Source organism: Entelurus aequoreus, linkage group LG16 (genome assembly GCF_033978785.1).
Source record: "Entelurus aequoreus isolate RoL-2023_Sb linkage group LG16, RoL_Eaeq_v1.1, whole genome shotgun sequence".
NCBI lineage: Eukaryota > Metazoa > Chordata > Actinopteri > Syngnathiformes > Syngnathidae > Entelurus > Entelurus aequoreus.
In genome coordinates, this window is record NC_084746.1 from 25,444,052 (window position 1) to 25,459,314 (window position 15,263).

General features: G+C 40.2%; 1 protein-coding gene across 1 annotated transcript in view; it reads left to right on the top strand.

Annotated features, from left to right (window-relative positions):
* Positions 1-15,263, top strand: part of pth1r (parathyroid hormone 1 receptor) — a 211,141-nt gene that overhangs the window by 116,894 nt on the left and 78,984 nt on the right. Inside the window, exons 3-4 of the mRNA XM_062022463.1 lie at positions 3,787-3,897; positions 14,640-14,764. Coding sequence (XP_061878447.1) covers positions 3,787-3,897; positions 14,640-14,764 — 236 coding nt within the window. The remainder of the gene's footprint in view (positions 1-3,786; positions 3,898-14,639; positions 14,765-15,263) is intronic.

The window sequence follows — 15,263 nt, forward strand, 5'->3', positions numbered from 1 at the left end:
TGTTTGACCATAATATAACCGAGATGGTAATGTATACGAAAATCTAGGCAAAACGGTGGCAACATTCTCGTCGAAAACATAATCATGTGAGAAGCGAGGTACTGTAATTCAGTAATATCAATTGAGAAGTAGACGCTGAGATAAAAAAGCCTGCAGATAGAAATGTCGCGACAAATGCTTGCATAAAAGTGAAAAACCAGCAATGGCACACTTTCAGTCGTGTAAACCTCAGCCAACGCCAAACAATCCAGTCTTTGTCATGCATTATTAACTGGAAAAGAAACAAAAGTCCATATCTGTACCAAAAATTACCTTTCTTCCTTTTTCCTCCCTCCATAATGTCGTTACACAATCCTGCTGACAAACAAACCACAACGCCTGAAAACACAACCTCTTTGGGAGAGTTGAAAACCATGTGTTCCTGCACAGCTCTCTGCTTTATTTCCACATTCTAACTTCATGTGCTTTTTGTTATTTGTGCTTAAAATACCCACGCGAGACAAGGTACTCTTTGAGGGGAAACACGTTGAGGTTGGCATGGGTGGGGGGACAGTGGAGGGATGTGGGGTCGATGCCCCAAACCTCGCTGGGTGAAAAATAGCTCAGACACCGAGCTTGTGGTCCGTAGAAAAACATCATCAGAAAACGTGGAGTCCATGTTTTGACATCTGCAGCTCATAATTAAGATAGGCTGTGGGTGTCTGGCAAGTCTGAGAGAGAGAGAAGTCCATTTGCATCATTAATACCAGACTTCCCTTGTAGCTTCATTTTTGTTTGAATTGTGGTCAGGTAATTTATAGAAAAGCCTACCGATATATGTGTGCCTGTTGGCGTGTAGGTGGTCCAATAGTAACAGCTCCGGATGTGCGGTCTGGGGGAATTTGCGCCAGAAATCTGTGGGCTCTCTAATTTTGGTGACAGCAAATAAAAAAACATATCGTCTTTCTATGTCTGATTGCAGCGAAGAGAACTTAATCTTAATCCACTGGAGAAAAAGCATTGTTTGAGTTTTACGCATCTCTACTTGTTAGCGGTCATTAAAATTGGGCAGACGTTTTTAAAATACTACAACCCAAATGTGAAACCACATGAGAGGTTCTTGCCTGGAATCTGAGATGGGGTGGGGGAAACTTTGCTGATGCTATGCAGCCAAAAATAAATGCAAGTAGCATGAACAATAACACATGCTGGAATTTGATTTGATAGAGAAGAAAGCGACTAGAGATGACTAAGGCAACGCAGACTGCACATGGAAGTGTTGGGTTTAGCTCAGGGGTGTCAAAGTCAAGGCCCGCGGGGCCAGATCCGGCCCACGAATGAGGCGATGATATTTGATTAGTATTAGAACCGGCCCACAGGCCAGAGCCGCAGGCCACAGTTTTGCACGCACCAATAACCGAGCGCTAGAAATTTGATGGGATTAATCCAGGGGCCATTAAGTCATTAAAATGGGGTTCCACAGTACATTTTTGGGTCCCACTTTTTTGTAACCGTTTTGAAAACAAATGATAAATGTATGGCATTATCCTGTTATATCTCGCATTCTATATTGTGTTTTGGAGAAAGGTTGTCATAAACCAGTGGTTCTTAACCTTGTTGGAGTTACCGAACCTCACCAGTTTCATATGCGCATTCACTGAACCTTCTTTAGTGAAAAAGAACTTTTTTTTTTTTCAAATTCAAGACAAAGTTGTATGTTTTTGGTAACACTTTAGTATGGGGAACATATTCTAAGCAACACATACTTAATTTAGAGTGTTTTGGACACTAGGGGAACATATTCTAAGTAACAAAGACTTAATTTAGAGTTATTTGGTTAGGGTTAGGGTTAGTGCCAGGGTTAGGGTTATAATAAGGCCATGCCGAATAAGGCATTAATAAGTACTTAATAATGACTAGATAAGAGCCATTATGTTGCTAATTTGCATGTTAATAAGCAACTAATTAATGGTGAATATGTGCCCCGTACTAAAGTGTTACCATGTTTTTTTTACTGGTGCACAAAATGAACCGTGCATGAACATCACCTTGTTCAAAGAACAAAACCAACACAGTGCATAAACTCACAACAAATTACACACCTGCAAATCAGTCTGACTTCTGCTGTTGCCCGTATCCGTTATAACGCCAATAAGGAGAAGTTTTTATTTACACAATGAGTCGGGTGTGTCTTGACCTCCGGCGAATCACTGAGCCCGACTCACCGAACCCATAGGGTTCGATGGAACCCAGGTTAAGAACCACTGTCATAAACGTTACTTAATTCATTAAAAAAAAAATACAAAAAAAAAAAAATGTTTGCATATGTAAATGTATTCGGTTTTGAACATTCATTCACTTTCTTCTTTCCTTCATGGATCTAAACTTTACCACTGTCGGTATTTTTTTCTATATTTTTATTGTAAATTTTTCAGAATGTGTTTGTTCTATTTTTGGCCAAATTAAGACAAAGAAAACAATCTGAAGTTGTCTTTATTTTTTAGTTTTTATGCCATGATTTTAATAGTCCGGCCCGCGTTTGCACAGATGTTCCTCCATGCGACCCCTGAGCTAAAATGAGTTTGACACACCTGGTTTAGCTTAATTTAAGACGGGACACAGGGAGAGAGAAAACACGAAACCAGATGAGATATCATCTCTTGCTAATGATTGTTGTATCAACATTTAAAAATGAACAAACAGAGAGAGAAAACCTGATGCAAGACAACACCCGCTATAACCTGATTGGAGAACCAGGGTGTCAAACGTACGGCCCGAGGGCCGGATCAGGCCCACGAACAGGTTTTTATCCGGCCCGCGGGATGAGTTTGCTAAGTATAAAATGTAACCTGAAATGTTTTAATGAAAGAAACAGCTGTTCTAAATGTGTCCACTAGATGTCGCAATAGCAATTATTTGTAACTCTGTAGATGATGCTACATATGTACAAAATAAACCACATGATATTAGTACATCAGTCGAGAAAAATGATCAATTTACATGAATAATATACTGTAATTGGATTTTGATATAATTTTTTTTATCATGATAAATTGAAAATTAACACCAATGAGTTGACTGATGAACATTATCACATCATTTATTCAGAAAATATAAATAAAGACCAAATAAAGATAGAATACTATTAACCGCAACATGTAAGTGTAAAAAAAAATGATTCGTACAATTTCAGAATAATGTGCTTGTTCTATTTTTAAAAAAAGAAAACAATCTGAAGTTGTCTTTATTTTTAAGTTATCGTGTGTTTAGAGAGGACACAGACAGAAAATTGAAGACAAAGCAAGTCACAAGTGTGATTTAAGTGTGGTTGTATATGAACTAAAAAAGGAAGGCTACACGCCACACACATGCAATATAAATTCTTCTCAGCATTTTTAGGAATGCCAAAATTGCAAGTCCTAATTACAGGACAATGGATGGAAAGTAGACAAATGTGTGTGCTCTCCGCTTGACCCGCAAACCCATTTTCTTTTCTGTATATTCCTAAAAAGGGCGACCTTGTTGCTCATTTGCATACAGCGTAAAGGCCGGCAGTATCAATCAATCAATCAATCAATCAATCAATTCCTTTATTGTCATTGTCATAATAACACTTAAGTCATACATGTCAACGAGATTTTGTTTGACCTTTGTCCAGCGGCATAGAAACTGCATTAAAGTGCAGGTTGACCATAGTTCACAGTTTAGCATTGTCAGTTTCCTCTTGAAAACACACTGCTGCTTTTGTACCAGAAACAGTTCAGTCCAGTACGTGACGCTATGTTGCTCTGCTTTATTCCCCCTTAGATGGCCACTGCGCGCCAGACTGGGATGGCATTGTGTGCTGGCCTGAAGGGGCTTCAGGAAAGCTGGTGTCCACCTCATGCCCCGAGTACATCTACGACTTCAACCATCGAGGTATTAGTCTGCCCTCGGAAGGCCGTTCTGCAGCCAGAAAAAAAGCTTGTTTTTCTTAGCAATGCCTCAGAAGTGATTTCCCAAACAAAGCAACTTGTGCAATTGAGTTGATCAAAGGATAAAAGAAAAGGAACTCAAAAACATTTCCAGCATCGACAAATGACCATGTCTGCATGTGTTTGTTTTCTTCGTCTGTCGCTTTCAATCAGGGTGCAAGAGGGTTAACTCCGCACATTGATCTAAGCACCTGAGCGTGTTTATTCAACAGCAGAATTGAACGAATGGATTGAACCCTCTTGTCAGCCATTCTCGTTTTTTGCTAGCTTACGCACACAACGTGCACGGGCCGAGCTTTGTGGGAATATCTGAGCTTAAAACCGAGATGAGCCATCAACACGGATAAATGAGCCAGTGCAACACATTTGTCGGAAAGTAATGGCAACAAAAAGGCAGCAAAACAGACCCAGTTTTTCCAGCTGGGGAAAAATAATGCTGTTCAATAAATATTCAACATCTAAATGGTAAATGGGTTATGCTCGTATAGCGCTTTTCTACCTTCAAGGTACTCAAAGCACTTTGACATTATTTCCACATTCACCCATTCACACACTGATGGCGGCAGCTGCCATGCAAGGAGCTAACCACGACCCATCAGGAGCAAGGGTGTCTTGCTCAAGGACACAACGGACGTGACTCGGCTGGTAGAAGCTGGGGATCAAACCAGGAACCCTCAGGTTGCTAGCACAGCCACTCTCCCAACAGCGCCGCGCCGTCCCCCAACTCTGTTTACTTATTTAGGATAGTTAAAAGTTATTGACCTTCCAATTTAAATGGTAAAAATACTGATTTATAAAAAAAGTGTATTGCTTTTGAAAGAGTTACTTATGTTATGATTACATAAGTGCTCAATTCGGTCTCAAAATGATGCTGACAATGATATATTTTTTTGGCAATAATTAGTGGGACAATATGTCGTCCAGCAAAATATGTTATCAACCCACTCCTAGGTGTAACCTGAAGGAGTCCAAAATAGACCCTGATCCAAACCTTAGAGATGCTGCATCAGCCCACATTTTTTCCTAAGGAGCAGCCTTCAACAAGTGTCCTAGTACTACCCATTTTTATAAATCACAACAAAATTGATCGTATTTTTCAATGATATTCTTTGAAAGGGATGCGAATCAGTCACAATCACAACAACTCAAATTTCAGATCCGATACTTGAGAATTGATTCTCGATACACACCGATTACTAAAATAAATTATTTGGTTTATAAATTATCTTAAAACCTTTGCACAACAGGTTCCAGGTTAGAAAAGCTCTTTTGGCTGTTGATTTGTGACATATATGCGCAGAGAGTAAGTGTGGAGATTGCCTAAAAAAGGTCTTTCTAGAATAGGGGTGTCAAACGTAAGGCCCGCGTACATGTTTTATCCAGCCCGCGGGATGAGTTTGCGAAGTATAAAATGAGCCGAAATTTTTGAATGAAAGAAACTGCTGTTCTAAATGTGTCCACTAGATGTCGCAATAGAATTCTTTGTATCTTTGTAGATGCTACGTATATAAAAAAAACACCAAAAAAAACACATGTTAGTGCACCAGTCAAGAACAATGAGCAAACTACATAAATAACATCCTATAATTTGGTTTTGATATTTTTATATCTTGATAGATTGAAAATGAACACCAATGAGTTGACTGATGAACATTATCACATAATTTATTCAGAAAACGACAAATATAGATAGAATACTATTAACCGCAACATGTAAGTGTAAAAAAAAACAACAACATTATGATTTGTACATTTTCAGAATGTGCTTAATCTTTCTTTAAACAAAGAAAGCAATCTGATGTTGTCTTTATTTTTAAGTTATCGTGCGGTGATTTTACCAGTCCGGCCCACTTGGGAGTAGAGTGTTCTCCATGTGGCCCCCGATCTAAAATTAATTTGACACCCCTGATCTAGAACATTTGGAATAGATTAAGAATCGCGATTCGATTTTTACGATTTTAAACATAAAAAATACATCAAGTGCATTTCAGAGTACATTATTAGAGAACTGAGAAATATAAGAATGCATAGGCAGATATGTAGTGATCAGAGCACAAACTGAGAGGCAACATAACATTTAAAAGTGAGGAAAATAAAATTAATTGTCAATGGAAAAAAAAGGTAGAAGATAGACAGTGGACAATGAAATGGAATGGAAAGCACACAACTAGACATTTAACTTGTCAATTGACTTGCCCTGAGATTAAATTGGGGAAGAACAGGACATCTGTATTTGTAAAAGTAAGAGACATAAAAGTGAATATCAAAAGGAAAGTACACAGAAATGGTGGTAATCAATGAAAATTAATCAAATACATTTTGACATGCATTGAGCACAATCTAAGGAAAAACATGAAATGTAATGTGTAAAAAATGCAGGAAATAAAGTCAAAACATGCAGGATAGAGGTAACTGATGAAAAAATGAATTGACACAATTAGACATTTCACTTATCAATTGACTTGCATTGAGCACAAATTAAGAAAGAACACCACATCTGTATTTGTAAAAGTGGGGAAAAATAAAGGTGAATGTCAACAGGAAAACATGCAGGATTGAAGGTTAACAAAAAAAAATAATTGACAAAATTTAACATTTCTCTTAACATTTGCCTTGCATTGAGATTAAATTCAAGAAACACATGTCATGTCACCTGTAAAAGTGGGGGAAATAAAGTCAAAACACACAGGATAAAACATAAACAATGAAAATGAATTGATAAAGTTAGACATTTTGTTAGGAATTGGTGGGGTGGATCCCAAGGATGCAGAGACATATCGTGTATACCAGGGGTAGGGAACCTATGGCTCTAGAGCCAGATGTGGCTCTTTTGATGACTGCATCTGGCTGTCAGATAAATCTTAGCTGACATTGCTTAACACGATAAGTAATGAATAATTCAGCTGGTAATCACAGTGTTAAAAATAACGTTCAAAGCATAAAACATTCTCATGCATTTTAATCCATCCATCCGTTTTCTACCGCACCTGTTCAAGAAGTCGCATTAATGGTAAGAAGTATTTTATTTATTATTGGTTAGCTTCAGAATAACAATGTTATTAAAACAAATAAGAGACTTATTATACTCTAAAAATGTTGGTCTTACTTAAAAATGCACGCATCTAGTTGTATTGAGTGTTAAAAAATATTATATGGCTCTCATGGAAATACATTTTAAAATATTTGGCTTTCATGGCTCTCTCAGCCAAAAAGGTTCCCGACCGCTGGTGTATACAATTGTTCTTCCTTTTATTTAGGAGGAAACACAAAAGTAGCAAAACAAAGGCGATGGTGGTAGACACAAAAAAACACACCATGTAAAAAACTATCGTATTTTCCGCACCATAAGCCGCCCCGTGTTGTAAGCCGCACCTTCAATGAATGGCATATTTCAAAACTTTGTTTACCTATTAGCCGCCCCGTGTTATTAGCCGCACCTACGCTACGCTAAAGGGAATGTCAAAAAAACAGTCAGATAGGTCAGTCAAACTTTAATAATATATTACAAACCAGCGTTCTAACAACTCTGTTCACTCCCAAAATGTAATGTGCTAATGTGCAATCACAAAAATAGTAACACTCAAAATAGTGCAGAGCAATAGCAACATTAATAACTCAACGTTGCTCATACGTTAGTGTCACACAACACACAAAATAAACATTTAAAGCTCACTTTCTGAAGTTATTACTCATCCACAAATCCCTCGAATATTCTTCTTCGGTGTGCTTCACTTGTTTTTTGACACCATCCGTGATGTGGACGCGCATGCAGTCGTAGATCAACAGGGACGGAGCTGCGTGAAAAAAGTCACCCGGTCTCTTCGCTCATCTTTTCTTCATCCATCCATCCCTTCGAGTTAGCTTTTATGATGACGCCGGCTGGAAAGTTCTCTTTTGGCAAGGTCTTCCTTTTGAATATCACCGTGGGTGGAAGTTTCTGGCCGTTAGCATGGCAAGCTAGAACCACATTGAAGGACGACTTCTCATTCCCTGTGGTGCGAATATTCACCGTACGTGTTCCCGTTGTATCCACAGTGCGGTTCACATGAATATCAAAAGTCAGTGGAACCTTATACGCGTGTCTCTTAGTAGGAGACATTTTGTGGTCTTTACAGAAACACACAAATGAAATGAACCGTAATATCCGCACGCTTCTTCTTCTACGGGGGCGGGTGCTCACCTTGGCGGTTGCTTACAGTAGAAGAAGAAGCGCTTCCTCTTCTATGGGGGCGGTTGCTTACCGTAGAAGAAGAAGCGCTTCCTCTTTTACGGGGAAAAAAGATGGCTGTTAATCTACCGTAGTTGCGAGACCTAAACTTTATGAAAATAAATATTAATATTAATCCATATATAAGGCGTACCGGGTTATTAGCCGCACTGTCAGCTTTTGAGAAAAATTTTGTTTTTTAGGTGCGGCTTATGGTGCGGAAAATACGGTACAAAGAGAAAAAAAACACACAAAACTAAAAGCGCTAGACGAGGCCAGGAAAATTACTTCATGATAGAAGTTAATAGAAAAACAAAGTACAAAATAAAAACGGTAGACAAGGCTAGGAATTATACAGGCAAACCTGAGATGAATGGCACACGACGAACTAGTGAGTTCTCTGGCAAGACCAACAGGTTGCAAGCAGTGACAAAGTTCCGGCGCTCACAGGCCGTCAGCAGCCAGGTTAAATAGGCTGCTTCTAATCTAAGTCAGGTGTGTGCTGCTGCCTTGCGCCAGCTGCACTCCATACTGTGGACGAGAGAGAGAGAGTGAACATGGTGTGCAGACAACAACAGAAATGAGCAAGGCAATTTCAGATTACCACACATTTCAGTTATCATTTGACTTGCATTGAGCACAAACTAAGGAAGAACATGACTTCTCATGTGTAAAAAGTGCTGGAAATAAAGTCAAAACATACAGGATAGATGTAACTAAAGAAAAAACGAATTGACACACTTAGACATTTCTTTTTTTTTTTTTTTTTATGTCCTGTCCAGATTCTCAGGCTAATCATATAGTTGATGTAGATGCCCATATCGGCTGTTCAAAATTAACTTTACAAAAGAGAAGTGTAGGATACTTCTCTTGTTGCCTTATTTGTATTTGACTTTATTAAATGTATTTGTATTATCATTTGGTGCAGCCGGGCCGGAGCAGGAGGGGATAGAAAGAGAAAAAAAGGAAGACAGAGGGGGGAATTGTGGGGATAAGAGGGGGAATAGACAGAGAGACAAAAACAACAACAGCAAACACAACAACAACAACAACAACAATAGAGCAACATCAGCAAATACGGCATGTACAATGCACAATTAGACATTTCACTTATCAATTGACTTGCGTTGAGCACAGATTAAGGAAGAAAACCACATCTGCATTTGTAAAAGTGGGGAAAATAAAACTGAATGTCAACAGGAAAACTTACAGGATTAAATGTTAACAATAAAAAATAATTGACAACATTATACATTTCTCTTAACATTCACCTTGCATTGAGCATAAATTAAGGAAGAACATGACATTTAATGTGTAAATGTGGGAGAAATAAAGCCAATTATCAACAAGAAAACGTGCAAAATCAGTGACAGGCTGCGCATTTCACACCTAGGCCTTCAGTGATGTGAATAACTACCTCTCATAATATCATGATTTATGTCACCGCATGACCACGGCTGGAGAAATACTATACAGAAACACACTTGCGCATCACAGGGCATTGAATCACCATCTCAACAGTGTACAAAACAGGCTAGTTTCAGGCGCATTTAAACATCAATAAACCCGTATCTCTACGTGGTACTTTTAAAATTAAAATAATTGTAAAAAAACATTTAAAACGATTAAAAGTAAAATATTTTAACTCACAATTTGCAGCACCCATAAGAAGCCGTAAGCCAGGGGTAGCGCTCATAGTTGGTTGATTCGATTAGAATCAGAATCAGAATCAGAATCAGAAATACTTTATTAATCTCTGAGGGTAAATTTAAATTTTCAGCACAATCCCATTCAAGATCAGACAAACATTACAGGGAGACAGAACAGGATCAAACATTACAGGGAGACAGAACAGGATCGCTGACAGGTCTGCCAACTTCCGGCGCCCCTTACAAAAAAGGGGAGATACAGGTAAACAATGGGGGGGTTGAGAAGAAAAAAAAACGGTCTAAGCCTGGGCCCCTGGAGAGGGGGTCCAGACTGAGGCCAAGGGAAAAAACAACTCATAGCCATAGCACACATCCCTCTTACATGTGTGTAGGAGGGAAACATCAAAGAGCACAAAGGACATTAAAGACATTAAAAGAGCAGAGCTGATGCAACCAGCCACTTCTACATACACAGCTATGAATAAAAAGTAAAAGAAACATATACGACTAAACTTGAGGTTTTCCATCAGGCATGGAGTGATAGTTTAATAACTTATAAACGCATGCATACCTCAGCTAAAGCTAAATATTACTCAAATATCATCCACCTCAACAAAAAGGATCCTACATTTTTGTTTAGTACAGTAGCATCGCTAACCCAACAAGGGACTGCTCCCAGTAGCTCCACCCACTCAGCAGATGACTTTATGAATTTCTTTTATAAGAAAATTGAAGTCATTAGAAAGGAGATTAAAGACAATGCATCTCAGCTACAACTGGGTTCTATTAACACAGATATGACTGTATATACGACGGATACCGCCCTCCAAAATAGTTTCTCTCTCTTTGATGAAATAACATTAGAGGAATTGTTAAGATGTGTAAATGGGATAAAACAAACAACATGTTTACTTGACCCATTTCCTGGGAAACTTAACAAGGAGCTTTTTGTACTATTAGGTCCATCAGTGCTAAATATTATAAACTTGTCACTTTCCTCTGGAACTGTTCCCCTAGCATTCAAAAAAGCAGTTATTCATCCTCTACTCAAAAGACCTAACCTCGATCCTGACCTCATGGTAAACTACCGGCCGGTGTCCCACCTTCCGTTTATCTCGAAAATCCTCGAAAAAATTGTTGCACAGCAGCTAAATGAACACTTAGTGTCCAACAATCTCTGTGAACCTTTTCAATCCGGTTTCAGGGCAAATCACTCTACGGAGACAGCCCTCGCAAAAATGACTAATGATCTATTGCTAACGATGGATTCTCCAGCACGTTCTTGTTCTGCAATCTGCAGTGCTAATGTGCTTCGTACACCTGCAGGACCGCAACTACGCAAGCAAGGTTGCAGAGAAAATGTGGACTGGGTTTTGAGTGATGTGGGCATTTTCTATATGAACAAGTGGACTGGATTGGATACCGACGCACTAAAGGGGCTCTCTACCTTACGCTATGAAGTGAGGGGAAACTGAGTGAATAATGACAGGTTATATGATTATTTATTTAAACTCATGTTCAGGCCACTTTATAATGAATACTTAGACGAACACTTAGTGTCTAACAATCTCTGTAAACTCTTTCAATCCGGTTTCAGGGCAAATCACTCCACGGAGACAACCCTCACAAAAATTACTAATGATCTATTGCTAACGATGGCTGCTGATGAGTCATCTATGTTGCTGCTTCTTGATCTTAGCGCTGCTTTCGATACCGTCGATCATAATATTTTATTAGAGCGTATCAAAACACGTATTGGTATGTCAGACTTAGCCTTGTCTTGGTTTAACTCTTATCTTACTGACAGGATGCAGTGCGTCTCCCATAACAATGTGACCTCGGACTATGTTAAGGTAACGTGCTGAGTTCCCCAGGGTTCGGTTCTTGGCCCTGCACTCTTTAGTATTTACATGCTGCCGCTAGGTGACATCATACGCAAATACGGTGTTAGCTTTCACTGTTATTCACTCTACATGCCCCTAAAGCTGACCAACTCGCCGGATTGTAGTCAGCTGGAGGCGTGTCTTAATGAAATTAAACAATGGATGTCCACTAACTTTTTGCAACTCAACGCTAAGAAAACGGAAATGCTGATTATCGGTCCTGCTCAACACCGACATCTATTTAATAATACTACCTTAACATTTGACAACCAAACAATTACACAAGGCGACTCGGTAAAGAATCTGGGTATTATCTTCGACCCAACTCTCTCGTTTGAGTCACAAATTAAGAGTGTTACTAAAACGGCCTTCTTTCATCTCCGTAATATCGCTAAAATTCGTTCCATTTTGTCCACTAGCGACGCTGAGATCATTATTCATGCGTTTGTTACGTCTCGTCTCGATTACTGTAACGTTTTGTTTTCGGGTCTCCCTATGGCTAGCATTAAAAGATTACAGTTGGTACAAAATGCGACTGCTAGGCTCTTGACAAGAACAAGAAAGTTTGATCATATTACGCCTATACTGGCTCACCTGCACTGGCTTCCTGTGCACTTAAGATGTGACTTTAAAGTTTTACTACTTACGTATAAAATACTACACGGTCTAGCTCCATCATATCCTGCTGACTGTATTGTACCATATGTCCCGGCAAGAAATCTGCGTTCAAAGAACTTCGGCTTATTAGTGATTCCCAGAGCCCAAAAAAAGTCTGCGGGCTACAGAGCGTTTTCTATTCGGGCTCCAGTACTATGGAATGCCCTCCCGGTAACAGTTAGAGATGCTACCTCAGTAGAAGCATTTAAGTCCCATCTTAAAACTCATTTGTATACTCTAGCCTTTAAATAAAACCCCCTTTTTTAGACCAGTTGATCTGCCGTTTTCTTTTCTCCTTTGCCCCCTCGCCGGGTTATTCCGGTCCCGGTGACCATGGATGAGGTGCTGGCTGTCCAGAGTTGGGACCCGGGGTGGACCGCTCGCCTGTGCATCGGTTGGGGACGTCTCTGCGCTACTGACTTGTCTTCGCTCGGGATGGTCTCCTGCTGGCCCCACTATGGACTGGACTCTCACTGTTATGTTGGATATACTAGGGACTGTACTTAGAGGGGGGGTTACCCACATATGCGATCCTCCCCAAGGTTTCTCATAGTCATTCACATCGACGTCCCTAGTGTGGGCTCTGTGCCGAGGATGTCGTTGTGGCTTGTGCAGCCCTTTGAGACTTTTTTGATTTAGGGCTATATAAATAAACATTGATTGACTGATTGATTGATACACTGTGGTGGCCTCTGCGGTGTTCCACGCCATTGTCTGCTGGGGTGGAGGGAGCATGGCCAGAGACAGGAGCAGACCCAACAAAGCAACCAAGAGAGCCGACTCCACTCTCGGCCGCCCACTAACTCGGCCAGTGTCCAGTCTGCATGGATGAGCGAGGATACGTTCAAGGAGACTGAGGTGTCCGATACCTGCTCATTCAGCCAAGACACTGTGAAGCTTGTCCGTCCCGGTGCTCAGTGCTAGCTCTGCAGCACTGTCTCTTCGTCCGCATCTCCTCCAGTCTCTCCAAATTGACTCTGGTGTGGCAGAGACCCAGCAGCTGGTCTCCATGGCCAAAAGGCTCCCGGGAGGCAGATCCGGAAGTTCACAAAAAAGCACAGCAGAAGTCACGAAAGTGCCACCCCTTGTAGCACAGTCCCAAAGGATCCCGAACCAAAAGGCCAAATATATATATATATACTGTATATATAATAGCACATGTAAACAAGAGGGAAACACAAAAGGATGACACAATAGCACAGAGCTCCTGCCAACAGCAGCCACTACAGCGGCGCCATTTTGGAAAAAAAAAAATTATTAGAAGTGGCGGACAAACCTTCTGGCCGACTGGGACAGGTTAACTAGCTCTGGGGTCAGCCGACATTGTCTCACGAGATCTAGCTTCTCTTGAAATATCCTTCTTCAAAATGGCCTTGCAAGTATATATCTGCAAACTAATCAACGTTTTGCTCTCCTATGGCCATCGTGGGTTAAAAAAGCGAGTAGATATCAGATTTCTCTGCTAGCCAAGTGTGGCTATGTTGATGCACTGAACTTTCTGCATTCGCAATTCACTTGTGATTGGATACTCATTTGTGATTCACAAGTGAGTATCCAATTACAGGATGCGTATGTGTCACATTCAACGGTTCAACATGGAGGCCTACTGTCAACAACTCTCGATCTGACTGGTTATCACAACTGTCTATCAACTGTATGTGCCTCGTTTACTTACACTGCACAGACCGCTGCAGATTTCATGCAGCACTGGCAACAAGCTAACAGAATTCTGATTGGATAAAAGCTCTATAAAACAGCAACACTGGAGCCTAATATGGCATGAAGAGAATATGATGGGTACTTTTGTATATGTATCCATCCATTTTCTACCGTTTGTCCCTCTCGGGGTCGCGGGGAGTGGCTGGAGCATTTCCCAGCTGCATACGGGCGGAAAACGGGGTACACCCTGGACAAGACTTTTATATATTTAGGGAAAGTGAATTAAAATAAAATGAACTTTTATCAATTCATGATCATGATTTATGTTAGGCCAGCACAGAAGGCCTTGCAGGCACTGACGGCCCACCACTGCAAAATAGAAGAAAATGAATTGCCAACATTTCACTTATCATTTGACTTGCATTGAGTATAAATTAAGGAAAAACACAACATTTGCCTTAATAAAAGAGTGTTATATAAAACTGGCCAAATATTCATGACCACATCACAGGATTCCTGCCCACCAGTTGATGATCTGTCTCAGTACTACAACTAACCACCTCAAGCAACAACCCTTATGGGCAAACATCTCTTGGAACAAGTGATTAAGTATTTCCTGCTCCGTGTGCAGGACGAGCTTACCGCCGCTGTGACGGCAACGGAACGTGGGAGATCTCCACGGCCAACAACAAGACTTGGGCCAATTACAGCGAATGTGCCAAATTCCTGTCCCATTACAACCAGAGCCACGAGAAGGTAAGCGCCGTCTCTTATTATCTCGCTTGCTGACACTCTTTACGGTAGCGCTGCGCCCAGCCATTAATAGAACCCTTTGAATAATGTGGCCTGGAATCACTTTTAATTAGTGGTTAAAGCCATGACAAAAAAAAAAAAGCCATGACAAAGATATGGGCAAAGCTAGCTCTTTGTATTAAGCTGAAATTAGGAAAATGTGTTGTATATTTGCAATCAGAGACACAAATAGTCCTTTCCAGGAGCCAAACGTAGGCAGGGTTTCCGCGGGGCATTAAAAAGCATTATACATTTGTGGTCAAAAGTTTGCATACACTTGTAAAGAACATAATGTCATGGCTGTCTTGAGTTTCCAATAATTTCTACAACTCTTATTTTTTTGTGATAGAGTGATTGGATCACATACAACAAACTTGTTATTTGTTTTTTGTTTCATCTGACATCACATAGACAAAAATAAGACCTTCTGGAGGAAAGTTCTGTGGTCAGATGAAACCAAAAA